Source organism: Oncorhynchus tshawytscha, linkage group LG14 (genome assembly GCF_018296145.1).
Source record: "Oncorhynchus tshawytscha isolate Ot180627B linkage group LG14, Otsh_v2.0, whole genome shotgun sequence".
Classification (NCBI taxonomy): domain Eukaryota; kingdom Metazoa; phylum Chordata; class Actinopteri; order Salmoniformes; family Salmonidae; genus Oncorhynchus; species Oncorhynchus tshawytscha.
Window position 1 is genome coordinate 33,217,358 of NC_056442.1, and position 27,617 is coordinate 33,244,974.

General features: G+C 40.2%; 2 protein-coding genes and 2 non-coding genes across 6 annotated transcripts; 3 read left to right on the top strand and 1 right to left on the bottom strand.

Moving 5' to 3' along the window:
* Nucleotides 1-426: 426 nt before the first annotated feature.
* Nucleotides 427-12,917, bottom strand: LOC112267050 (phosphoserine phosphatase). Of its 3 annotated transcripts, none has more exons than XM_024445100.2 (6): nucleotides 12,834-12,917; nucleotides 4,293-4,436; nucleotides 3,976-4,110; nucleotides 3,605-3,750; nucleotides 1,510-1,658; nucleotides 427-1,025 (listed from the first exon to the last, which is right to left on the bottom strand). In XM_024445100.2, the coding sequence occupies exons 2-6, from the start codon at nucleotides 4,430-4,432 to the stop codon at nucleotides 915-917; spliced, it is 681 nt and encodes a 226-aa protein (XP_024300868.1). In that variant the 5' UTR covers nucleotides 4,433-4,436; nucleotides 12,834-12,917; the 3' UTR covers nucleotides 427-914. The 3 variants fall into 3 exon arrangements, with proteins under 3 accessions (XP_024300868.1, XP_024300867.1, XP_024300869.1); XM_024445099.2 differs by lacking the exon at nucleotides 12,834-12,917 and adding an exon at nucleotides 10,844-11,054; XM_024445101.2 differs by lacking the exon at nucleotides 12,834-12,917 and adding an exon at nucleotides 4,882-5,104.
* LOC112267048 (T-complex protein 1 subunit zeta) lies at nucleotides 12,330-26,897 on the top strand. The gene is made up of 14 exons (XM_024445096.2): nucleotides 12,330-12,569; nucleotides 15,113-15,176; nucleotides 15,423-15,557; nucleotides 15,824-15,997; nucleotides 22,711-22,814; nucleotides 22,915-23,025; nucleotides 23,445-23,604; nucleotides 23,863-23,945; nucleotides 24,224-24,320; nucleotides 24,622-24,769; nucleotides 25,543-25,676; nucleotides 26,099-26,201; nucleotides 26,325-26,397; nucleotides 26,509-26,897. Exons 1-14 carry the CDS (start codon nucleotides 12,433-12,435, stop codon nucleotides 26,579-26,581), a joined length of 1,596 nt encoding a protein of 531 aa, XP_024300864.2. The 5' UTR covers nucleotides 12,330-12,432; the 3' UTR covers nucleotides 26,582-26,897.
* Nucleotides 15,203-15,341, top strand: LOC112267757. Its single transcript, XR_002956141.1, has one exon. It is a non-coding gene; the product is annotated as a small nucleolar RNA SNORA22 (small nucleolar RNA).
* LOC112267756 lies at nucleotides 24,956-25,089 on the top strand. The gene has a single exon (XR_002956140.1). It is a non-coding gene; the product is annotated as a small nucleolar RNA SNORA15 (small nucleolar RNA).
* Nucleotides 26,898-27,617: the final 720 nt, after the last annotated feature.

The following is a 27,617-nucleotide window of genomic DNA, read 5'->3' on the forward strand; positions in this document are numbered from 1 at the left end:
TTTGATCAGATTTAACATGTTTTCGGTTAGGCATAATGAATAATCTGTTCTGTGTTAAACCACAAGTCTAATATTATCATGGAACATTTCTGTACACAGGTGCAACTACCAATGTACTGAAATTAAAGTTTAATTGTTGAGTCATGCTGCTACTCGTTATGATTTTAAAAGATGTTTAAGGGTTGATAGTAGCATGCCTCATCCTAGTTGTATTCCCTGATTTACAGGGTATTTATGAAAGGTGGCAAGAATTGTCAGCACAAAGTTATTCAAAGAGAAACTGGTAACTGTGGAAACTGCTGCCCTTTGTTGCCAGACTGTGCGCTAGCCAGTACAATATGGATGTGTTTGTCATTGTTTAGTGGATGGTACCATGAGTCTGACACAAAGAAAACAAGCAATTAAATGACCACGCACACTCAGAACTGCATTTTACACTTTTACTATTATTAGTGTCAATAGCAAAATTAAAACATCTATAAATGCACATTTGATGGCACATATTGTACAATGCAGTAGTTGTATTTTCCTGACCACTAAAGCATTGAAATGAGGACAAAACCACAAAAGTGCAGTTTAAAACCTCCAGGATTGGGGTCAATTCAATTATTCCCGAATTAAACAAATGCTGAATTGAAATGGAATTGACTCCAATCCCTCCAAAAATAATAACATTTGGTTAACCTGAATTATATTCTCTAGTAGAAAATTAAGGGTCAAACCCAAGAAGACACTATTGTTGTGGAAACATTTTAATTAAAACTTTTTTTTTTAAATTATTGATTGGAAAAAGAAAAAAAAGTGTGCATTGGATAAAACCATAAAAGGCACACCATTAGGTGAAAATAAAACACTGATGTTAGCATTAGTAACACTAGTTGTAAGAGGTTTCAGGTTTGTATGGTATTTCTTTGTTAAATCTTCTCCAGTTCTTTTAGCAGCTCTCCAAAACTTGTGACGTACCACAAACTTTTCTCCTTTACTTGCTGCCTGACCACATTTCCACCAAATCCAATGAATGCATTCTGAAAAACAAAACAGTGTGCTGAGGAAAATTGCTTAAAAGGCAACCAGTGTCCATTATTCCAGTGTTACTTTACATTTTATGTGTATTCATTAGTCGCAGACCATAGCAAAACGTTTTGCAATGCAAACTTGAGTTTCTATTGGACAAATTCAGGTAGGTTCCTCCCCGGTTCGTTCTGTTTGCTTCTGTTTGGTTCCTAGTGAATACACCCCTGTAATTGTGTCTTTGAAAAAGGCACTTAATAATTAACTCCTCCACAGGCACTGCTCTGCTCTGCTGTTAACACTGCTCCCCCTAAAATGTGTTGTGTGTGTGTGTGTTTCTGTGGTGTCTAGGAGTGTTGGGAGCAGAGACAAATATACAATTTTCCTTCTCAAGATGGATAATGAAGTATTCTATGACAGAAAGTCGGAGATTACATAAATAACAGCTTTAAATACTAGCTTGTCACCTGTCTTTAAGTGTATTGACAAAACACTTACTGCAGGGGGACAGGCCTCCAGGTCTGTGGCTCCATCGCCAATCATCACCACGTTCTTGAAGCCGTGCTTCTCCTTGAGCATGCTGATCACCTTCCCCTTCCCATTACTCTCAGATGTGGGCTGGGTCTCGTCAAAGCCAGCATACTCACCTAGGAGGAAAATATTATGGTTTGAATTAGTAAAGAATTCCTCCCTGTAGAGACCAATCTACTGCTTGCTTGGCTGAAACCAGCCCTCTGAAGTTCAGTTCAAGTTTTATTAAGTACAGTAAAATGCTTCACTTGCAAGCGCTACCCAACAGTGCAGTAATCAATATCAAAATAGTATAACTAATGCAAATAAAAAATTACAGACCAGTTAATTTTGGACACCTACTCATTCAAGGGTTTTTATTTTTCAAAATTTCTACATTGTAGAATAATAGTGAAGACATCAACACTGAAATAACACATAACCCAAAAAGTGTTAAACATGAAAATATATGTTATAATTTTAGATTATTCGAAGTAGCTACCCTTTGCCTTGACAGTTTTGCACACTCTTGGCATTCTCTCAACCAGTTTCATGAGGTAGCCACTTGGAATGAATTTCAATTAACAGGTGTGCCTTGCTAAAAGTTAATTTGTGGAATTTATTTCCTTCTTAATGGATTTGAGCCAATCAGTTGTGTTGTGACAATGTAGGGGTGGTATACAGAAGGTAGCCCTATTTGGTAAAAGACCAAGTCCATTTTATGGCAAGAACAGCTCAAATAAGCAAAGAGAAACAACAGTCCATAATTACTTTAAGACATGAAGGTCAGTCAATATGGAAAATGTCAAGAACTTTGAAAGTTTCTACAAGTGCAGTCGCAAAAACCATCAAGCACTATGATGAAACTGGCTCTCACAAGGACTGCTACAGGAAAGGAAGACCCAGAGTTACCTCTGCTGCAGAGAATAAGTTCATTAGAGATACCTGCCTCAGAAATTGCAGTCCAAATAAATGCTTCACAGAGTTCAAGTAATAGACACATCTCAACATCAACTGTTCAGAGGAGACTGTGTGAATCAGGCCTTCATGGTCAAATTGCCAAGAAACCACTACTAAAGGACACCAATAAAAAGAAGAGACTTGCTTGGGCCAAAAACCACAAGCAATGGACATTAGACTGGTGGAAATCTGTCCTTTGGTCTGATGAGTCCAAATTTGAGATTTATGGTTCCAACAGCGTGTCTTTGTGAGACGCAGAGTAGGTGAACGGATGATCTCTGCATGTGTGGTTCCCACTGTGAAGCATGGAGGAGGTGTGACGGTGTGTGAGTGCTTTGCTGGTTTCACTGACTGTGATTTATTTCGAATTCAAGGCACACTTAACCAGAAGCGATACACCATCCCATCTGATTTGCGCTTAGAAGAACTATCATTTGTTTTTCAACAGCACAATGACAACACACCTCTAGGCTGTGTAAGGGCTATTTGACCAATAAGGAGAGTGATGGAGTGCTGTATCAGATGACCTGGCCTCCACAATCACCTGACCTCAACCCAATTGAGATGGTTTGGGATTAGTTGGAGCGCAGAGTGAAGGAAAAGCAGCCAACAAGTGCTCAGCATATGTGGGAACTCCTTTAAGATGGTTGGAAAAGCATTCCAGGTGAAGCTGGTTGAGAGAATGCCAAGAGTGTGCAAAGCTGTCATCAAGGCAAAGGGTGGCTACTTTGTAGAACCTCAAATATATTTTGATTTGTTTCGCACTTTTTTGGTTACTACATAATTCCATATGTGTTATTTCATAGTGGTGATGTCTTCACTATTATTCTACAATGTAGAAAATATAAAAATAAAGAAAAACCCTTGAATGAGTAGGTGTGTCCAAACCTTTGACTGGTACTGTATATAATAAAGAAAACACAATAATTATATATGCAGGGTCAGTGCCAATACCAAATGTACAGCGATACTGGAGTGAGAAGATGGCCACCTGTTTTTGCTTCAAGTCGTCAAACCAAAATAACCCATAATATTCAAACATTAATGATCATACAGTAATCAACTACAGTTCATCCCTGCAACAGTGTGAGGTGATTCTGATGCTGCTCTGATCTGCTCTTACCATTGAAGTAGAACTTGAGGCGGTTGGCATACACGTGATGGAGGGGAATGCTGAGTTGAGTGGCAACATGCTCCACGATACAGCAGAAACCGCCAGTGACCAGGAACACCTTCACGTTGCGCTGGTGCAGAGTATCAACAAGCTCCCTGGACAATGGATGGAATTGTGTCCATTTATTCTACAACATGCAGAAATTAGTACATGTTTCATAGGCAATTGTGCAACTTAAGGTTAGACACCCAGCTTGAAGAGACTACTGGAAGTTCAACCATTTTATGTGCGAATGATGATAAAAGTACAATAGCCTCTGCTAATAATTAAATAGTGTTGAGTGTAAAAAAATTGACCAATTGAAATCAGCAACCACTTACTTAATACCTGTCGTCAACTGGGGAGGGTGGTCAGTTATCAGTTTGTTCACTTGTTCCCTTGAGCATCGGATGATTGACAGGCGCTCTGTCAGAGCGGTTTTAAAAGTCACTGACCCCCCCATGGCCTTGCGAGTCCTGAAATGAGAGAAACTCAATGTACTCAACAAATATGTTGAGAATGAAACATTTAGAACATAACATGTAGAAAATTATGGCACAGAGAAATGTAGAGGGGAATGTAGATGGGCCTAGATAAACGAGAAAAGAAAGCACATGCTTTTCATCTTAAAATCATTATGAATTGCTACACAACATACATTTCTGTGACAGCATCTCCAACCCCGCAGAATTTGGCTAGCTCATCAATGCCTTCTTCTCTGATAATAGTGCTGTCAACATCAAAGCAAACAGCGTCTGCTCTCCGGAAGATTTCCTTTGTCTGTGATAAAGTTGTCATTATGCTGAAACAAAAGCATGCAGGAGAGACAAAAACATAATTGATTGTTTAACTGACAGTGGTAATTTCTATTTGAACAGGACAGTACATTGAAAGTGCATCAGATAACAAGTAATTCAATTTGTCAATAGTAGACAGTTACAGAGGTCATGAGAAGGGAAAGCAAAGCCTTAACTACTTGAGCATGCATGAAGCATGCATGAGAGCATCAGCTGTTCCGGACGACTGTGTAATCATGCTCTCCATAGCCGATGTGAGTAAGACCTTTAAACAGGTCAACATTCACAAGGCCAGACGGATTACCAGGAGGTGTACTCAGAGAATGCGCTGACCAACCTGTCCCTGACAGAGTCTGTAATACAAACATGTTTCAAGCAGACCACCATATTCCCTGTGCCCAAGAACACCAAGGCAACCTGCCTAAATGACGACCGACCCGTAGCACTCACGTCTGTAGCCATGAAGCGCTTTGAAAGGCTGGTCATGGTGTAGCCGGGGCTATACTGCACCGCTGTAACTCTGCGTTGTGTGTGTTTGATAGACTATAAACGTGGACTTTGGAGATCAGGTAGTTTTAATCAAGCAGAACTGACTCTCTGCATCCTGCATCTGCATCCAAAAGGAAATAAAACATGTGTAGAGCACATCTGTTCTGAGAATCGTCGCCTCTTTCTCTCTCAGTGCATCAAAATGATTTTTTGGAATACAAAAATTAATACACTCTCTCCTTATTATACATAACATATTTTACATTGATAAAACCACATACCTGCATCCAAAAGGAAATAAAACATTTGTAGAGCACATCTGTTCTGAGAATCGTCGCCTCTTTCTACAACAGATGCACAATAGGAGGGACTGGGATCATTCGAGGAGCTAGCCATCGTTCACACATACAATAGCCTGCTAATACCGTAGCTAGCTATTAACCACATGTTGAATTCAGAATGTTGATATCATCCTAAAAATTACAAGTGCATCTTAACAATACCATCCACTTATGAGTAACCTCTAAATATACATCATTATTCATGAACAAAACACTGTGGGTATGACTTTGTACTTAAAAGAATCAAACTTTTCTGAAGACAGAAAAGGCGTGCCTACCTCTCTCAGTGCATCAAAATGATTTGAGCACGAGCACGCCGGGCAAAACGTAAGTACACACTCCCCTTCTCCCAGGATGCAGGCATGCATAACAAATCAACACAACATATTGATATATGAACCTGGTGAAATTCACATAGTACTTTAACAACTGTTACAATGGCTCACATCAACACCATTATCCCAGAAACCCTAGACCCACTCCAATTTGCATACCACTCCAACAGAACCACAGATGATGCAATTTCTACTGCACTCCACACTGCCCTTTCCCACCTGGACAAAAGGAACACCTACGTGAGAATGCTATTCATTGACTACAGCTCAGCATTCAACCCCATAGTGCCCTCAAAGCTCATCACTAAGCTAAGGACCCTGGGACTAAACACCTCCCTCTGCAACTGGATCCTGGACTTCCTGACGGGCCGCCCCCCAGGTGGTAAGGGTAGGTAACAACACATCTGCCACGCTGATCCTCAACACGTAGGCCCCTCAGGGGTGTGTGCTCAGTCCCCTCCTGTACTCCCTGTTGACCCATGACTGCATGGCAAAGCACGATTCCAACACCATCATTAAGTTTGCAGATGACACAACACCGTCAACGATGAGACAGCCTGTAGGGAGGAGGTCAGAGACCTGGCGGTGTGGTGCCAGGATAACAACCTCTCACTCAACGTGACCAAGACAAAGGAGATGATTGTGGACTTACAGGAAAAGGAGGACCGAGCACGCCCCAATTCTCATCGATGGGGCTGTAGTGGAGCAGGTTTAGAGGTTCAAGTTCCTTGGTGTCCACATCACCAACGAACTATCATGGTCCAAACAGACCAAGACGGTTGTGAAGAGGGCACGACAATGCCTATTCCCCCTCAGGAGACTGAAAAGATTTGGCATGGGTCCTCAGATCCTCAAAAAGTTCTACAGCTGCACCATCAAGAGCATGGTTGCATCACCGCCTGGTATGGCAATTGCTCGGCCTCCAACCGCAAGGCACTACAAAGAGTAGTGTGTACGGCCCAGTGCATCACTGGGGCCAAGCTTCCTGCCATCCAAGACCTCTATACCAGGCGGTGTCAGAGGAAGGCTCTAAAAATTGTCAAAGACTCCAGCCAACCTAGCCATAGACTGTTCTCTCTGTTACTGCATGGCAAGCGGTACCAGAGCACCAAGTCTAGGTCCAAAAGGCTTCTTAACAGCTTCTACCCCCAAGCCATAAGACTCCTGAATAGCTAATCAAATTGCTACCTGGACTGTTTGCATTGTCCCCCCCAGCCCCCTTTTTTTTTACACTGCTGCTACTCTCGGTGCTATATGCATACTAATATGCATGCATTAACAATGGTTGATACTGAAAATATATATTATTGAATGCCTAAATCAATTACACTTTCTTTGACATTTAGCTAACATTTCAACCTGGACTTAGTCAACATAAATCTGTCTCCCTCAGTATGATATGTTGTTTGTATGGTATGTATTAATTTGTGGATGTCCATCATCTATTTCGTATATGTTACGAATTACAATTCGTATTGTAAAAACACAATTCGTATTTTTATTTTATTTTTTACCTCTATTTAAGGCAAGTCAGTTAAGAACAAATTCTTATTTTCAATGAAGGCCTAGGAACAGGGGCAGAACGACATATTTGTACCTTGTCAGCTCGGGGAGTTGAACTTGCAACCTTTCTAGTCCAACCCTCTAACCACTAGGCCACCCTGCCGCCCCAATATGTTAAGAATTTGCAATAAGTATGATATGTTAAAAAAACACCCCATTTGTTGTGGCTGACGTTAGCTAGGTGGCTAATGCTAACGTTAGCTAGGCTGCTAACGTTAGCTAGGCTAGTGGTTAGGGTTAGGAGTTCAGTTAAAGTTAGCTAACCCTTCCCCTATGTACACTGAACAAAAATATAAACACAACATGCAACAATTCCAAATATTTTACTGAAATACGTTAGCTAGGCTGCTAACGTTAGCTAGGCTGCTAACGTTAGCTAGGCTGCTAACGTTAGCTAGGCTAGGGTTAGGAGTTCAGTTAAAGTTAGCATGTTAGCTAACCCTTCCCCTATGTACACTGAACAAAAATATAACCACAACATGCAACAATTCCAAATATTTTACTGAAATACAGGTTATAAGGAAATCAGTCAATTATAACAAATTCATTAGGCCCTAATCTATGGATTTCACATGACTGGGAATACATATTTGCTTTAGTTGGTCACAAATACCCATTAAAAAGAGGTAGGGGCGTGGCTCAGAAAATCAGTCAGTATCTGGTGTGACCATCATCATCTCCTTCACATAGAGTTGATCAGACTGTTGATCGTGGCGTTTGGAATGTTGTCCAACTCCTCTTCAATGGCAGTGCGAAGTTTCTGGATATTGGCTGGAAGTGGAGCACACTGTCATACACATCGATCAAGAGCATCCCAAACATGCTCAAAGGGTGATGTGTCTGGTGAATATGCAGGCAATGGAAGAACTGGGACATTCTCAGCTTCCAGGAATTGTGCAAAGATCCTTGCTACATGGGACATTATCATTATGAAACATGAGGTGATGGTGGCGGATGAATGGCATGACGATGGGCCTCAGAATCTCTTCACGGTATCTCTGTGCATTCAAATTGCCATGGATTAAATTTAATTGTGTTTGTTGTCCGTAGCTTATGCCTGCCCATACCATAACTCCACAATGGGGCACTCTGTTCACAATGTTGACATCAGCAAACAACTTGCCCACATGACATCATAAGATGCTGTCTGCCATCTGCCAAGTAGTTGAAACCATGATTAATCCGTTAAGAGCACACTTCTCCGGTGTTTCAGTGGCCATTGAAGGTGAGCATTTGCCCACTGAAGTCAGTTACAACGACAAACTGCAGTCAGGTCAAGACCCTGGTGAGGACGATGAGCATGCTGATGAGCTTCCCTGAGTCAGTTTCTGACAGTTTGTGCAGAAATACTTCAGTTGTACAAACCCCAGTTTCATCAGCTGTCCGGGTGGCTGGTCTCAGATGATCCCTCCCGCAGGTGAAAAAGCCGGATGTGGAGGTTCTGGGCTGGCGTGGTTACACGTAGTCTGCGGTTGTGAGGCCGGTTGGATGTACTGCCAAATTCTCTAAAACAACGTTGGAGGCGACTTATGGTAGAGAAATTAACATTCAATTCTCTGGCAACAGCGCTGGTGGACATTCCTGCAGTCAGCATGCCAATTGCACACTCCCTCAAAACTTGAGTCCTCTGTAGCATTGTGTTGCGTGAAAAAACACCACATTTGTGACTTATTTCAGGAAAGGAGGCATATGTTGCACATCACTACTTCACAGGAGAGGATTTTTTGTGTGCCTTAACAACAACTGTGTATGCCATTTGTAAATACGAATACAATTGTTAAATTAAGAGCTTACTTGGTTTAGCCACTGAAAACGGCATGAACCTTCCCACTAGCCATGATTGGATGAGATAATGGATGGGCTGGACATGCCGAGAGAGGAGTTTGGATTGGTCTGCCATGTATCACGCTTCTGTCTATAATGAACTGCTCAGTGGATAATATTTCCTAACACAGCTTTTTTTTAAAGATAGCTCTCCACTTTCTGGAGGACTCAATGCCCCATGGAAGCAGAGTATTATAGCTAATGAGATGGAGAAAATTCAGATGTTTGATTGCAAATGCGGAGGGAGTCAAAAAGAGAACACAGAAGGTTGTTGTATAAAATATCTCCGGTCTCCGGATTACATCTTCAAACTAAGGGCAACCATGGCATCCGTGACAGAAACGGAGAAGCGTTCATCCATGTATTCAGGTAAGAGAGTCTAGCTAGCTACATTTTCAGATATTCTGTTTCTAATTTTGTCATAAAAAAATGGTATTCGTATCTCAGAGCCATTTGCGTTGCTAGTTGTAGCCTAATGTTAGCTAACTAGCTAACTTTGAACCTAGTTGGTTAGTGTTTAGATACCTGTAGATTCATTTCAGCTAAGTAAACATGGGACAAACACTTGGCGTTCATATTTTTGTTCAGTATAGTTGCTAATTAGCTAATATTGTCTGTGATGAGATTCAAACAGACAACTGTTGAGTTGCTAGACATTCACATTAAAATGCCCACCCATCCCGGCCAATCCCCCTCCTTTCGTTTTTGCCTTAAGTAACTTTCTGTCTTTTGTAACCATACCAAACATAACATACCTACTGATTTCAGTGTCCAGAGTTTGCATTTACCATGTTATGTCTAACTATGAGACCAGGCTGAACATTTGGCGACAACATGAAAAATAAAATGATGTGATCAGCTCAAGCATGCCATAGTATCTGTACCATACATGATTGATCAACAGATGCAGTGCAACAATCTGATGATTTAACCAGTGGTGTAAAGTACTTAAGTAAAAATACTTGAAAGTACTACTTAATTCGTTTTTTGGGAGAGTATCTGTACATTACTTTACCATTTCTACTTCACTACATTCCTGAAGAATAGTATGTACTTTTTACTACCTACATTTTTCCTGACACCCAAAAGTACTCGTTACATTTTGAATGCTTAGCAGGACAAAACTGGTTTAATTCACACATTTATCAAGAGAACATCCCTGGTCATCCCTACTGCTTCTAATCTGGCGGATTCAAACACATGCTTCGTTTGTAAATTATGAGCGTTGAAGCGTGCCCTGGGCTATCCCAAAATAAAAAATCATTTAAAAAAATGGTGCCGCCTGGTTTGCTTAATATAAGGAATTTTAAATTATTTAAACTTTTAATTGACACTTAAGTATATTTTAGCAATTACATTTACTTTTGATACTTAAGTATATTTAAAACCAAATATGTTTAGACTTTTACTCAACTAGGATTGTACTGTGTGACATTTACTTGAGTCCTTTTCTATTAAGGTATCTTTACTTTTACTCAAGTATGACAATTGGGTACTTTTTCCACCACTGAATTTAACAACTTTACCTTTCATTTTCTATAGTTAAAAATTTCATCGATATAACCAAGTCTGTTGGTGCAACGTTTAGTTCTAGGCGCTGGCAGTAGAAACAAAGAGCACAACAGCACCCTGCCCTTGGAGAAAACTATCCCGCAATTGAACTGTTGTGTAACACTCTCCTCGAGAAAAAATGAATTGCATGCGCGCAAAAGGTAATGAATGTCATTACCAGATTGCGTTTTCCCTGCAATACATTTGTGCACGGTTGGCATCACAGAGCAAAACAATAGAGTTAATTTGAAATCATGCAATGCGTTACATAATGTATCAATTTAAGGACAATTTATGAATCTGCATTACCTGTACAAAGTGTCCTTGATGGTGTTAAATGGTACTCTTCATGTATTTTTTGGCATGTGCTGGACCTGCAAGCTAAGTCTAATTTATTCAATAAGAAAACAATGTGTAAAATGTTCTTGGTTGCTAAAGTGTTGATATAGCACTGTCCCCGGTTTCAGTATTGTCCGACTTCCCATATGCATTCAATAGGTTCACTGGTGAGGAAGAGAAAGCTGCGCGAATCAAATGAAAGCCGGTACGTGAGACCGCCCACTACTGTTTCCTTTTACGTAACGTTAGTTTACCCACTACGCAGTGGTGGCCAAATGCCACGATCGGTATAGCGCCTCCAATAGAAACCGTACCCATTACATTAGGAAAACTGTTGTAATGAACACTTATGAGAATGGTGGACTGAATTTTCTGGACTTTACTACTTTAAATAATACTTTTAAGATCAATTGGATAAAACAATTCCCAAGAAGACCCACTTCTATCTGGAATTGTATTCCTCATGTCTTCTCTACTTTTGGTGGCCTTAATTAACTTCATGTTGTTTTGCAATTATAATATTGACAAAGTTCCAGTGAAACGTTCTGCTTTTCATCGGCAGGTTTTCTTGTCATGGTCCTTAATTTATAAACACACATTTTCTCCACACAGATATTATATATGGAATAATCGGGATATATTGTATAAAAATACCTCTCTGTTTTTAGAATATTGGTTCCGAAATAATATCCTATTGGTGAGCCAACTGGTAAATGCAGAGGGTCTTTTACTCAGTTATAAAGAATTCTTATCACTTTACAAGGTCCCTGTAACACCTAAAGATTTTGCAATTGTTTTAGATGCCATTCCCTCACATTTTCGTACCCTACAAAAAGAAATTGAACTGTATTTTAAGACGGTTAAATGCTCTACTAACAAAAAAGCTGTTAGTATTGTAAGTATATGCATGTACCTGGTCCTTGTGTAATTGTGATGTGACACCTTAGCTCGATTGTCCATTGTTTGTAATCTATGTATGCTTGTGTTCCCTCGTGTGCTTTATGTATTGATGTTAATTTAAAAAATTAAATAAAAATTAATTTCTCAAAGTAAAAAAACAAACAAAAAAAGTATAGCGCCTCCAATTGCATTGTCTTTTTGACAGTGTGACCAATGACATCTCTTTTTACATCTACATTTGCTTTTTATGTTCATACTCGTAGCATTTCATTTTACACATGTGCAATACAAAGTTGTTGCTCATGATGGTAGAGCTTGGAAAGGCGCAGTGAGTGCACTTTGTAATTGATTTATAAATCACATACATTTATAAACAGCCCAGTTTGAACAGATTTGTATTATGTCCCGTTCAGCGCCAAATTGAATCTCGTGAACAAACAGGTTGACTCCTTTCTTTCGATATTTGAGTGAACTGTTGTTCCACCAATCAGGGTAATTTGGATTTCCGTCTAACAGCTGGCCAATGAAATACAGTAAGGCGGGACCACTGTCAATTTCCGCACGTGAAGCCCAGAGAGTTCCAGAAACCGGCCTCTGTTAGTTTAGCCGTTACTGTAAATTATACAGCGTGGATTAACTGAATAGCTCATGCTTACACCATGACTGCAATAAAGGCATTAAACCCGAAAGCTGAGGTGGCCCGTGCTCAAGCCGCTCTTGCAGTAAATATCAGCGCTGCGCGTGGTCTTCAGGATGTGCTCAAAAGTAATTTGGGACCAAAAGGAACAATGAAAATGTGAGTGCGACTGGTCATGCTAGCTAGCATGCTACTACTACTACTGCTAGCTTTAGCTAGCATCGTGGTAGCCTGGCAGCCAGTAGGTCATTTATGGTATTAAACATTTTTCTTTTGTCAAATCCATTGTAGACAGTAATTTCTAAGAAACTCATCTTGCTAGATAGTGGATTTCCTAGTCAACACCAAAATACTTGTTTTAACTAACGTTACTTTTAGTTAGCTTTGATTTAGCTAGCCGAATATGTACTAATAGGAACCTACCGTTACTAGTACAGTAGTACTCCTTACAGGGATACTTCAGGATTCTGGTAATGAGGGCCTTTATCTACTTCTCCAAAGTTGGGTAACGTTAAACTCGTGGATACCATGTTTGTCTCTGCCTGCAGTTTGAAGGAAGTTGCTAACTAGCACAATTGAACAATGCACTAGCATTAGAACAGTCACTAAAAGCCTGAGCATAGCCGCGGGAACTATTTAAAATATATATTTATATATATCACACACACGGTACCAGTCAAACGTTTGGGCACCTACTCATTCCAGGGTTTAAAAATATATATTTTTAAATTATTTTCTATATTGTAGAAATGGAGTGAAGACATCAAAACTATGAAATGACACATGGAATCGTGTAGTAACAAATCAAAATATATTTTGAGGTTCTTAAAAGTAGCCACCCTTTGCCTTCATGACAGCTTTGCAAACTCTTATCACAATGCTAAATCATACTGGCTGGATTTCTGCCTGCTTGAACTCCAATAACTCAGATACACATGAAATGACCCTGGGAATCGATAGAACATCGCTCAGATGCACAAAAACAATATAACATAAAAAATGAGTGAAGCTTATCTTTAACCATAATCTAACCCCTAGTAGGCATTTGTAATGCTTTTCTCTAATAAAAACTAGTTCATTGCATCTGTGCTGGAGCCCAGTTTCATAGTATTACCATATGTCCCAGCTGCCTGCCATAGTTTAAGTAATCATGAAGAAAAAAAACGGCCTTATTTTAGGGCATTTTTTCACCCTGCCAGCTCCTATTAGTTCTGTTGAGCACTGTGGCATCAACTCGCCTTCCGAACGTTCTAATCCCAGTTTATTGTTCAACCTCACAATTAGAGGTGGACCGATTAATCGGAATGGCCGATTTAATTAGGGCCGATTTCAAGTTTTCATAACAATTGGAAATAGGTATTTTTGGGCGCTGATTTGCCGATTAAAAAAAATAAATAATAATAAATAAAAAGTATATATATTTTATTATAATTTGTTATACCTTTTATTTAACTAGGCAAGTCAGTTAAGAACACATTCTTAATTTCAATGACGGCCTAGGAACAATGGGTTAACTGCCTTGTTCAGAGGCAGAACGACAGATTTTCACCTTGTCAGCTCGGGGGTTCCAATCTTGCAACCTTACAGTTAACTAGACCAACACAATAACGACCTGCCTCTCTCTCGTTGCACTCCACAAGGAGACTGCCTGTTAGGGGAATGCAGTAAGCCAAGGTAAGTTGCTAGCTAGCATTAAACTTATTTTATAAACAACAATCATAATCACTAGTTAACTACACATGGTTGATGATATTACTAGATATTATCTAGCGTGTCCTGCGTTGCATATAATCTGACTGAGCATACAAGTATCTAAGTGTCTGACTGAGCGGTGGTAGGCAGAAGCAGGCGCGTAAACATTCATTCAAACTGCACTTTCGTGTGTTTTGCCAGCAGCTCTTCGTTGTGCATCAAGCATTGCACTTTTTATGCTTTCAAGCCTATCAACTCCCGAGATGATGAGGCTCGTGTAACCGAAGTGAAATGGCCAGCTAGTTAGCGCCCGCTAATTGTCGTTGTATTGCTGGTTCGAGGCCAGGGAGGAGCGAGGAGAGGGACGGAAGCTATACTGTTACACTGGCAATACTAAAGTGCCTATAAGAACATCCAATAGTCAAAGGTTAATGAAATACAAATGGTATAGAGAGAAATAGTCCTATAATAACTGCAACCTAAAACTTCTTACCTGGGAATATTGAAGACTCATGTTAAAAAGAACCACCAGCTTTCATATGTTCTCATGTTCTGAGCAAGGAACTCAAACGTTAGCTTTCTTACATTGCACATATTGCACTTTTTCTTTCTTCTCCAAAACTTATTATTTAAACCAAATTGAACATGTTTCATTATTTACTTGAGGCTAAATTGATTTTATTGATGTATTATATTAAGTTAAAATAAGTGTTCATTCAGTATTGTTGTAATTGTTATTATTACAAATATTTAAAAAATGGCCGATTTAATCGGTATCAGCTTTTTTTGGTCCTCCAATAATCGGTATCGGCGTTGAAAAATCATAATCGGTCGACCTCTACTTTAGAGACTAACTTAAAAGCTGACTATCATAGTTTATATACAACTAGTCTTATTGCCTTCTAGCTATACTCACATGATTAGAGACATAAGCCTACAATGCATCTAGTAATGTATTAAATATGCAAACATGACTCTCTAACAAATTATTTTTGTGTGCTTACTTGCAGGCTTGTATCAGGGGCTGGTGACATAAAGTTGACCAAAGATGGTAATGTCTTGTTGCACGAAATGGTAAGAAAAATGTTCCCATGAGTTTGATGCACAGTGAACACCCATGTCTGCTTCTTTTGTATCTCCCCTGGATTTTACTCTGTGCTAGAGTAAAGTTTGGTGTGTAACCTCTGTATTGGAGGAGTTGCATTCTCCTCCACATGTATTCAACAGACTAGTACATTTCATCTAACAGCTGTAACCTTACTAAGTGTGAGATTGCTTTATATTCTTGCTTTGACACTTATATGTCTTTTCTTCAATCAGCAAATCCAGCATCCGACGGCATCCTTGATTGCCAAAGTGGCTACGGCTCAGGATGACATCACAGGTGACGGTACAACATCCAATGTGCTCATCATTGGGGAGCTCCTGAAACAAGCAGACCTGTATGTGTCAGAGGTGAGATTTGGCTTGGGAGAAGCCTCCAACATGTCATTGAAATACCCTTTTCAACACTGGTAGTTTCATTGTTGAAAGAAGGGATTTTGATGAAGAATTTCATTTTTAGCAAGGTTGTGTGATAGTTAATTGATAAATGTAGAATCGGTGCAACTAAAGCAGGTTTCAGAATCTGCATCCCAGTACCATTAGTTAACCCCCTATTCCTGTGTTTTTTCCCCCCCCTAACCGGTTTTGTGATTTTTTTCTTTCCCCCCACCAAAAAGGGTCTCCACCCACGGATAATAGCAGAAGGTTTTGAGGCAGCCAAGGATAAGGCTCTGGAGGTGCTGGAGGAGATGAAGGTGACCAGAGAGATGGACAGAGAGACCCTCATCCACGTTGCCCGCACCTCCCTCAGAACCAAGGTCCATGCTGAGCTGGCTGATCTCCTCACAGAGGTAGGAGTGTGTGTTTGACTGTTTGTTGTGAGTGGTGGGTTGGAGAGTTCATGAATCTGGCTTACATTACTTTATTGCTTGTCCAGATCTGTGTTCAAACGATTTGAAATCTTTAAAATACTTAGAGCAGGGATGGGTAACTCCAGTCCGTGGGCGACGGAGTGATGTCACACTTCTTCCCCATCATGATGATCATCATCATCATGATATTCATTTTAGCTGATTTACTTGAGTCAGGTGCTGTTGCACTGTCTACCAGTACCAAAACGTCATGATGCTTATGATACCAACATTTTAGAATACCGTAGTAACGTTTCATATGATACTATTGACTTTTTTAGCCCTACCGTTCTGAAGAACCTGATGGCACCTGTTGATAAAATGTTTATAAAGTCAGTTTTGTTTAAATATAGGTGAATTTAACTTCTTATGGTATAGGGGACGCTTGCGTCTCACTTGGGGGAAAGAACAGGGAAAATTCAAATAATGATATAAAATCACACATGTAAGATACTCAATTAAAGCTACACTCGTTGTGAATCCAGCCAACATGTCAACATAAAAAGCTTTGCGGCGAAAGCATTAAGAAGCTATTATCTGATGATAGCACTGTCAATAAAGAGGGTAGCATATTTCAAACCTGCAGGCGCTACACAAAACGCTGAAATAAAATATAAAACATGCATTACCTTTGACGAGCTTCTTTTTTGGCACTCCAATATGTCCCATAAACATCACACTTGGTCCTTTTTTCCCCGATTAAATTCCGTCCATATATACCCAAAATGTCCATTTATAAAGCATGTTTGATCCAGAAAAAAACTGCTTTCAAAAACAACGTCACTATAAAACATTTCAAAAGTTGCCTATAAACTTTGCCAAAATATTTCAAACTACTTTTGTAATACAACTTTAGGTATTTTTAAACGTTAATAATCGATCAAATTGAAGATGGGGCAATCTGTATTCAATACAGCAAGTAAACAAACCATGCTCCTTTTTACATCTGGCGCAACTCTCAATAGGGTAACCTTGTTCCAGGATGTGCTTCTTCTTCTTTGCACAAATGAATAACATCAACCAAATTCCAAGACTGGTGACATCCAGTGGAAGTGGTAGGAACTGTAAAATGGTCCCTATCAAATATCCCTTGGCAAAGACAACAGAGGGAACGGTCAGAGGCAAAAAAGAAGAGAACAAATCTGAACAGTTAGTCCTCAGGGTTTTGCCTGCTACATAAGTTCTGTGCCCGGTCTAGACGGCATGTAATGTTTTAAAAGTTGGGAGTATGTGTGTTTGTGGGAGAGTGGTGTGTGTTTAAGAGTGCATGTTAACTGAATAGTGAAGGTTTCATGCAGTGTTTTCCCCTTACTGACACAATGACATGCAGATCATTATGCATGCATATCACAGGCGGTTGGTGGCAGCTTTATCAGGGGAGGACGGGCTCTTGGTAATGGCTAGAGCGCATTTGGTGGATTGGTGTCAAACACATGGTTTCTATTAGTGATGCGCTGATTTTGCGGCCTTTTAACCACTTAGCTGTACAAGAATGATTATCACACACACACGGACGCAGCGGTCTAAGGCACTGCAACTCAGTGCAATAGGCGTCACTACAGTCCTTGGTTCGAATCCAGGCTGTATCACATCCGGCCTTGATTGGGAGACCCATAGGGCGGCGCACAATTGGCCCAGCATCGTCTGGGTTTGGCCATCATTGTAAATAAGATTTTGTTCTTAATTAACTTGTCTACTTAAATAAAGATTACACACACCACACTCACCAAAAAGTTATTTTGTTGGCATTTACATATGTCCCCATTACCAGTAAAACATAATCAAAACCGATTTCTTTCACTTACTTGCTGTGCTGTTTTGTTAATTTTGTCGTTTCATTCTCCACCAGGATTTCTATAAAATGCAGTTTTAGTCTTTGGTCAAAGTGTTATTTGACACGCAATCAGGACCCGAATATGACTCCACGTCACATAATAATTTAACACGTTCATACATCTTTTACATAGCGTAATCAATGTGTAATAACTATCAATCGTATTTCATGTCACAACGATTAATTCATCAATACGTATGCTATGATGCTGGTAGAGTTGTCTCGCGCACCTACAGTGCTAGTCATAAAAATAAAATAAAAAAGCTAGCTAGCTCATGGATGCAAACAATGTTCTTTCCCAAAAACATAGCAAAACGAAATCTGTTTCAGTAGCTACAGTGGGGCAAAAAAGTATTTAGTCAGCCACCAATTGTGCAAGTTCTCCCACTTAAAAAGATGAGGCCTGTAATTTTCATCATAGGTACGCTTCAACTATGACAGACAAAATGAGAAAAAAATCCAGAAAATCACATTGTAGGATTTTTTAATTAATTTATTTGCAAATTGTGGTGGAAAATAAGTATTTGGTCACCTACAAACAAGCAAGATTTCTGGCTCTCACAGACCTGTAACTTCTTCTTTAGGAGGCTCCTCTGTCCTCCACTCGTTACCTGTATTAATAGCACCTGTTGGAACTTGTTATCAGTATAAAAGACACCTGTCCACAACCTCAAACAGTCACACTCCAAACTCCACTATGGCCAAGACCAAAGAGCTGTCAAAGGACACCAGAAACCGGCTGGGAAGACTGAATCTGCAATAGGTAAGCAGCTTGGTTTGAAGAAATCAACTGTGGGAGCAATTATTAGGAAATGGAAGACATACAAGACCACTGATAATCTCTCTCGATGTGGGGCTCCACGCAAGATCTCACCCCGTGGGCTCAAAATGATCACAAGAACGGTGAGCAAAAATCCCAGAACCACACGGGGGGACCTAGTGAATGAGCTGCAGAGAGCTGGGACCAAAGTAACAAAGCCTACCATCAGTAACACACTACGCCGCCAGGGTCTCAAATCCTGCAGTGCCAGACGTGTCCCCCTGCTTAAGCCAGTACATGTTCAGGCCCGTCTGAAGTTTGCTAGAGAGCATTTGGATGATCCAGAAGAAGATTGGGAGAATGTCATATGGTCAGATGAATCCAAAATATAACTTTTTGGTAAAAACTCAACTTGTCGTATTTGGAGGACAAAGAATGCTGAGTTGCATCCAAAGAACACCATACCTACTGTGAAGCATGGGGGTGGAAACATCAACAACTGTTTTTCTGCAAAGGGAACAGGACGACTGATCCGTGTAAAGGAAAGAATGAATGGGGCCATGTATCGTGAGATTTTGAGTAAAAACCTCCTTCCATCATCAAGGGCATTGAAGATGAAACGTGGCTGGGTCTTTCAGCATGACAATGATCCCAAACACACCGCCCGGGCAACGTAGGAGTGGCTTCGTAAGAAGCATTTCAAGGTCCTGGAGTGGCCTAGCCAGTCTCCAGATCTCAACCCCATAGAAAATCTTTGGAGGGAGTTGAAAGTCCGTGTTGCCCAGCAACAGCCCCAAAACATCACTGCTCTAGAGGAGATCTGCATGGAGGAATGGGCCAAAATACCAGCAACAGTGTGTGAACCTTGTGAAGACTTACAGAAAACGTTTGACCTCTGTCATTGCCAACAAAGGGTATATAACAAAGTATTGAGAAACTTTTGTTATTGACCAAATACTTTTTTCCCCACCATAATTTACAAATAAATTCATTAAAAATCCTACAATGTGATTTTCTGGATTTTTTTCCCTCATTTTGTCTGTCGTAGTTGAAGTGTACCTATGATGAAAATTACAGGCCTCATCTTTTTAAGTGGGAGAACTTGTACAATTGGTGGCTGACTACATACTTTTTTGCCCCACTGTATATAGTTAGCTAGCTAACTATATAGGTAGGTATCATCTAAAATAACCCTAATTTAGAAGACCGTTTAATGGTCTGATTAATGGTGGTTGGTAGGGCTGCACATTTTGGATTATTCAGACGTGGAAACTTTTGCTAGGCGAAGAACATTCATAAATCTCTTCCAATACACAGTGCCTGTGATCATCAGAGGTGAACCAGTTGCCTGCACAGCTCGAGCAAGACATTCATCAGCATTTCTGACTACGTTCCTCCATTTGGTCAAAAAACATTCTGATTCCAGGAGAACCATGAGCTGTTGCTATCGATAATGTGTCTGATTTATAGTTTTCACCTCGAATAGAAGTAGAGGGACTTTTGTCAGAGATTGCTTCTTGTGAGCGCTGAGGGAACATTATGCACTTGGCCAGGTGATTCTGTATCTTTGTTGCATTCTTCACATAATTTGGCACAGTATTTGCAAATGTACACAGCTTTTCCTTCTACATTAGCTGCAGTGAAATGTCTCCACGCATCAGATAATGCCCGTGGCATTTTCCTGTAAAAATGAAGGGAAAAAAACGTTTTCTAAAACCCCAAATACAATTCCATGTACAGATAAATAGTTAAGCAGTTAGATTAAACTCCTTTGTAAGATACATGTTTTAATAAATCCTCTTAAGCTTAGGCCTACTTTTTCAAAAATTCTGTTAAAAATCGCGCAACTTTTCAACGTCCTGCTACTCATGCCAGGAATATAGTATAGGCATATGATTTAGTATGTGTGCATAGAAAACACTCTGAAGTTTCTAAAACTGGTTAAATCACAGCTGTGACTATAACAGAACGTGTGTTTCGTGGAAAAGCCCAAGGAAAATTGATCACCAAAAAGGGAAAAAAATATCAATGCACCAGTTGCATGTATTGTCTATGGCACAGCAAAATAGATGGCTCTCAGCTTACAAGTCCTACAGCTTCCACACGATGTCGCCAGTCTTGTCAATTGCCTGGAGGTTGTTCCTTGGTCAAACGAAGAATAGACACCCCATATCATCCGGTCCACGGCAGGAAGTTTTGGAAGAGAGATTTTCGACCATGATTTGAAGACGTGGAGCTATTGAATACACATCGCCCTGTGATCAATTTGATAGATTATTAACGTTTACTAATACCTAAAGTTGGATTACAAAAGTATTTTGAAGTGTTTTGTGAAAGTTTATAGGCAACTTTTTTAATTTAAAAAAATGACGTTGCATTTTGAAACTTTTTTTTCTGGATCACACAGTTTCCATAAATGGATATTTTGGGTATATATGGACCGATTTAATCGAAAAAAAGACCCAATAGTGATGTTTATGGGACATATAGGAGTGCCAACAAAGAAGCTCGTCAAAGGTAATGAATGTTTTATATTTTATTTCTGCGTTTTGTGTAGCGCCGGCTACGCTAATTATTTTGTTTATGTCCCCTTCTGGTATTTCGGGGTGTTGCATGCTATCAGATAATAGCTTCTCATGCTTTCGCCGAAAAGCATTTTAAAAATCTGACTTGTTGGCTAGATTCACAACGAGTGTAGGTTTAATTGAGTACCTTGCATGTGTGTTTTAATGAACGTTTGAGTTTTAACGAGTGCTATTAGCATTTGGCGTAGCGCATTTGCATTTCCTGATGGCTGGGTGGGACGCAGACGTTTCAGGTGGCGCTTTAAAATGAAACATGTATGGAAACAGGTGAATTAACACACCCCACTTAGCAGGTTCAAGCAAGCTAAAAACCCATATGGTAGCAAAAACTAACTAGCAGAAATTAACAAGTTAGAAATGATTTAAACACACTTTGCTGTAGGCTTCTATTTACTAGTCAACAAAAAATCATGTATGTCGTAAAATATATTCTCCCCACCCAGTATTGTAATCAAAACATACCAGAGAGCATGCAGTCCTTGGCTCAGACAGTGTAGTAGTGTGGGCTCAATAGCATCTCATTAGTGTGCAAGATCTTGAGAATCAGCTGTACATGTGATGTAAGAGTGCACTGCACGTGTGATGGAAGAATGCACTGTGCATGCAGAGGGTTGCAATTCAATTGAATTGGGGATAGTTTAACCAAAAAATGCCACAAGACCTTGTGTATGTTGTGAAACTAATAGCAGTGATGCTATTACTGTGGTACTCCGATAGGGCAACATCTGGAAAATGGCACACTTGATAACGTTAGTGTGTACCGGTGCTCGACCAGTCACGAAAGCCAACATCACCCACGACAGAAAACGGTTGCTTGTTAAGGGCAATGAATTCCATTATCTTGCTGTTTTTTTATGGATTTCGCCTTTTGAGTTGTCTCACGGAAATGTTCTTTCAAATGACTGCTTGATCCACACAGCAGACATTGTGGGTTAGGTTAGGAATGCCGTGTTGCACAAAATTTCCCGTAGCGTCATTACGTCATTTACATACATTATATAGGTATGCACATCAACTTTGACATCGGTTTTGCACATCGCCATTAAACTAGACATCGGGCCGATACCGATGTTGGCATTTTTAGCTAATATCGTCCGATTTCGATATGTTCACCGATATATTGTGCATCTTTAGTTTCTATGTGTTTGATGCCTTTCCATTTGTGCCGTTCCAGCCATTATTATGAGCCATCCACCCTTCAGCAGCCTCCACTGATGTATATTCCTTCCTCCCATTCAATGTGTGTGTTGTATTGAGTAGAAGTGTGAATTTCAGTGACAGGTTTTTGGAGAACGTTTAGCAAACGTGAACAAGCGTCCGGGGCGAGCATGACGCTAGGCCACTTTTTTTGTTGCGATTTTTAAATTTTCACTCTGTGGACAAGCTCAAGCAATGCTGTAATTGATGTACTTGTCATCTGATTGAATGATAAGTACATCTAACTTCACCCCCTCACTTTGTGGATATTTTGCAGGCTGTGGTGGATGCTGTGCTGGCTATCCACAGACCCAACGAGCCTATTGACCTGTTCATGGTGGAGATCATGGAGATGAAGCATAAGACTGACAGCGACACACAGTGAGTGTACATCTCTCTCATACACACTCACATGACAGTCACTGACACGGAGTACATTCAAATTCTGTCCTACATTGTGACTTTTGTGTCCCCTCCCTAGGCTGATACGAGGCCTGGTGTTGGACCACGGTGCCCGTCATCCTGACATGAAGAAACGGGTGGAGGATGCCTTTGTGCTCACTTGCAACGCCTCTTTGGAATATGAGAAAACGTCAGTATAATGTTGGCGCAGCTAGCTTTGCCTTTTACTGTCTGGAATATATTTGTAGGCATGGACACATTCTGTGTTACTCTCAGTAGTAGATGCATTCAGACAACATGCAAAAGCATCCTTTCACATCTTTACTAAGGTGAGGGCTGTCTTGTGCCTCACCTACTGCATGGAGAAGTTAATACGAGTACAGCAGTTGAGTTAATTTAAGAGATGAGGCAACGCTCTTTATAAGCAGCAGTGAATTTTGGTAATTGGAAAGTCACTATTTATAGGATGTACCTACTACAGTAAGGGGGCTTGTGGTGTGTCCTCCTATGTTGTATACTTTCCCAATGGAGTGTCCTCAGCAGTTTGTGAAAAGAGCATGCATGGGTTTATAAACTGTCAGTTCACATAAACCCCTGCTTTACTTTCAGCGAGGTGAACTCTGGCTTCTTCTACAAGAGTGCTGGCGAGAGGGAGAAGCTGGTGGCTGCTGAGAGGAAGTTCATTGAGGAGCGCGTGAAGAAGATAATCGAGCTCAAGAATGCAGTGTGTGCTGATAACAACAAAGGCTTTGTGGTCCTCAACCAGAAGGTATGACCAGGAAGTTGCTTTTTTCACCAGTGAAGAAATTATTTTGGAAATGTGGACTGATCTTTCAAAGGACATTTTTTGAAGACTCATGCAATACTATGACGGTACAATGAACATCCCTGTGTGCTTTCTTTGAGCTGCATTCTCCTCCACATGTATTCAGCAGACCAGTATATTCAGTGTTGCACCATATTAAAGTTGTATTGATTGGAATTATATTTTTGATATTTAATGAACCCAACTGTATTTTCCTAACAGGGAATTGACCCATATTCCCTGGATGCTCTGGCCAAAGAGGGCATTGTAGCTCTGCGTAGGACCAAGAGGAGGAACATGGAAAGGTAAAATATGCCTCCTTTGTTTGTTTACAAGCTTAAACAGTGCATTTTGCTGAGGTACACTTCTTAGGCTTGGACCAATTATGTTACTCTTGTCAGTGGTAAAATCAGTCCGATACAATGCAAAAGCATATTTTCACTGCTACTTTACTAAATGTGAGTGCAGTCCTGTGCCTCACCTACTCAGTGCAGGAGTGAATACAATGTGTCTGTTACTACTTTTGAATTATTTACTTTGTTTTGTTGACCTGTCTGCCCCTGGTCTCTTCCCCTCCCCTCAGACTCACCCTGGCCTGTGGAGGTATCGCCATGAACTCTTTTGAAGACCTCACTCCAGAATGCCTGGGCCAGGCTGGTCTAGTCTATGAACACACACTGGTGAGTTAACATGCTGGTTCTTTACCTCATGACCAGAACAAGCAGTCATAAATAGTCTATACCAGTCTGCTTCCCAAACAGTTGGTACAGAATTCCTCCTGTTGTGTGTGGAATCACTGTCCAAATTCACCACACTGAGTAAGGATACTAAAGGGGCCTATCAGCTTGCCTTGTCCCTTCTTTCCAATACTATGAAAATCTATGATTTGGTAAAAATGTGTATAAGATATCATGGTGGTGAAAGATGTAATGTTGTGGTTTATCATGAAGTTAAATATGTAGTGGTTTCTCCCCCATACAGGGTGAGGAGAAGTACACATTCATAGAGAAGTGTGGAAACCCCCGGTCAGTGACCCTGCTGGTAAAGGGACCCAACAAACACACCCTGACCCAGATCAAAGACGCAGTCAGGGATGGGCTCAGGGCCGTCAAGAACGCCATCGAGGACGGTACGTAACGATGCAATGGAAGTTCAAACCCTGTTCATCTGGCACTCCAGGCAGGATTACTCTGAAACTATTTCAATCCTGCTCCATTAGGCTTCACCATAAGATGATAGATTGAGTGGGGGAGTCTTTGATTTGATCAAGATGTGGCTGATTCTGTAAATGCTGATTGTTGAAATAGATTTGTAGGCATGGATGAATTCTGTGTCACTCTGTCAGTAGTGGATGCAGTCAGACACCATGCAAAAGCATCCTTTCATTTCTTTACTAAGAGTGAGTGCTGTCCTGTGCCTCACCTACTCAATAGAGGAGTGAATACAAGTCAAGCTTGGGACTATAAGGTTCTATCTGCTTTTTTATCTTATTTTATTGCCATAGCCTTGTTCTGTTCAATGTTCTCTACTTATGTATATACTTAATACCTCAATTCATGTGGTTAAGTTCAAAAGAATACAAGATAGGAATTGCTGATACCATTCAAACCAATGAGGGTTTGGAACTTTAAAGCCAATTATCTCAATCATATTTTTGCAGATAGAACCTTATAGTCCTAAGCTCTCGAAGTAGCTAGTTTTAGTGCATACACAAATTTCAGGTTACGTCCCACTGTCAAGACCCAAAAGAATGTTGATTATTCTGGTCAGATAGCATCCATTCACATCTTCAAACTTAGCCTCAAATCACTTTATTATGTTTGTCAATGTGTGCCTGACTGAGCTCTTCAGTACTGCTTATCAGCTGTTGTTCAGAGACTGACCCCAGTGTTGACTTTGCAGGCTGCGTGGTGTCAGGGGCCGGGGCCTTTGAGGTGGCTGTGCACGATGCTCTGATAAAGCATAAACTGTTAGTGAAGGGCCGGGCTCAGCTGGGTGTGCAGGCTTTCGCGGATGCCCTCCTCATCATCCCTAAGGTATTTAATGAGTCTTAAAACAAAGGTTTAAAGTTTTCTTTGTCAATGCCTTCCATGCTTTTACATTCTATTGATAAAACGCTGGCAATTAATAATATCTAGCTTTTAGATTAAGGGATGCTTTAGGATTTTGACAATTAGACCCTTTATCTACTTCCCAAGAGTCTGATGAACTTATGTTTCTGCTTGCAGTTTGAAGAAAGTTGGTAGCTAGCGCAATTGTTAAGTAGTGTTAGCAAGCATTGGATTGTGAAACTACCTCTTAACTTCCTTCATACTGGACACCGAGACAAAAATGGTATCCACGAGTTCATCTGGCTCTGGGGAAGTACATAAGGGCCTCATTGACAAAATCCTGAAGGTAACCCTTTAAGAAAAGTCTTGCTGTCTACTGCTAATTGACTTTGTTTCTTTCTCTCCAGGTACTAGCCCAGAACTCTGGGTATGATCCAATGGAGACCCTGGTCAAACTCCAGACTGAATACAAAGAGAGTGGTCAGCTGGTTGGAGTGGACCTGAGCTCTGGTATCTAATGTTTTTTTCCTAAATGCTCAAATTGGGTGTATATATGGCTTTATTTCACATCATACCCATTTCCTATGTCAAATTTTTAAAAACTATTAAAATTGACCCATTACCTTTCTTTAGGTGAACCAATGGTCGCTTCAGAAGCTGGGGTTTGGGATAACTACAGTGTTAAGAAACAACTTCTTCATTCATGGTAAGAAGAACACACCCTTTTAAAATCTCAAATCAGTATTACCCTGTAGATTTAAGAATCAATGACCCTTTGGATTAAACTGATGTTGATTCATTTTTTTTCTGTACACAGCACAGTAATAGCCAGCAACATCCTGTTGGTGGATGAGATCATGAGAGCAGGCATGTCATCCCTGAAGGGCTAAGGTCAGAACCGATGACCTCTTGTGGATGACTACGGCTTAAGATTCTAGTTATTAGAGCAGCCTCGTAGAATAACTAGGGGAATAAATGGACCAGTATTAGGTTCTCATAGGTGATGAATGGAGAATGCTCTTGTTCCCCTGCTTGTTGATATGTCCCTTCTGTCATATTATACATGGACACTCCATTTCATCCCACAAATGAGTTAATTTCCCGCCCAAAAATGTGTTCTTGTTTTGTTTTTTGCTATGGATCATACCAAGAATGTGTATAAACCTCACTCTTAGTATGTAATAAACCTGTAGCTTGGCTCTGTGATGTTGAGTTTGCAGCTCATTATAATCTGTCTATTTAGTCATACATTTGCACAATTTAGGATGCATCAATTTCAGATTTATAATAAATAAAATTCATCCAAAAATTAGCACACAATTTAAGTGTTCTAACACTCCCTTAATCAGTTTGCAGTATAAGCTACAATGTACAGTACCAGTCAAGTTTCTTTATTTCTACATTATAGAATAGTGAAGACATCAAACTATGAAGTAACGTAAACAAATCCAAATATATTTTCCATTTGAGATTCTTCAAAGTAGCCACGCTTTGCCTTGACAGCGTTGCGCACTCAACCAGCTTCATGAGGTAGTTACCTGGAATTTAATTAAATTAACAGGTGTGCCTTAAGTTAATTGATAATCTCTTTATGCATTGGAGCCAATCAGTTGTGTTCTGACATGGTAGTGGGGTAAACAGAAGTTGGCCTTTTACCAAATAGGGCAAAGTCCATATGTAAAGAACAGCTAAAATAGGCAAAGAGAAACAACATTCCATCATTATTTTAAGACATGGTCAGTCTGGAAAATTTCTTCAAGTGCTGTTGCAAAAACCATTAGGCGCTATGATGAAACTGGCTCTCATGAGGACCGGTAAGGAAGATCCAGAGTTACCTCTGCTGCAGAGGATAAGTTTATTAGTTAACTGCACCTCAAATGTTTCAGAGTTCAATTAGGAGACTGCATGAATCAGGCCTTCATGGTT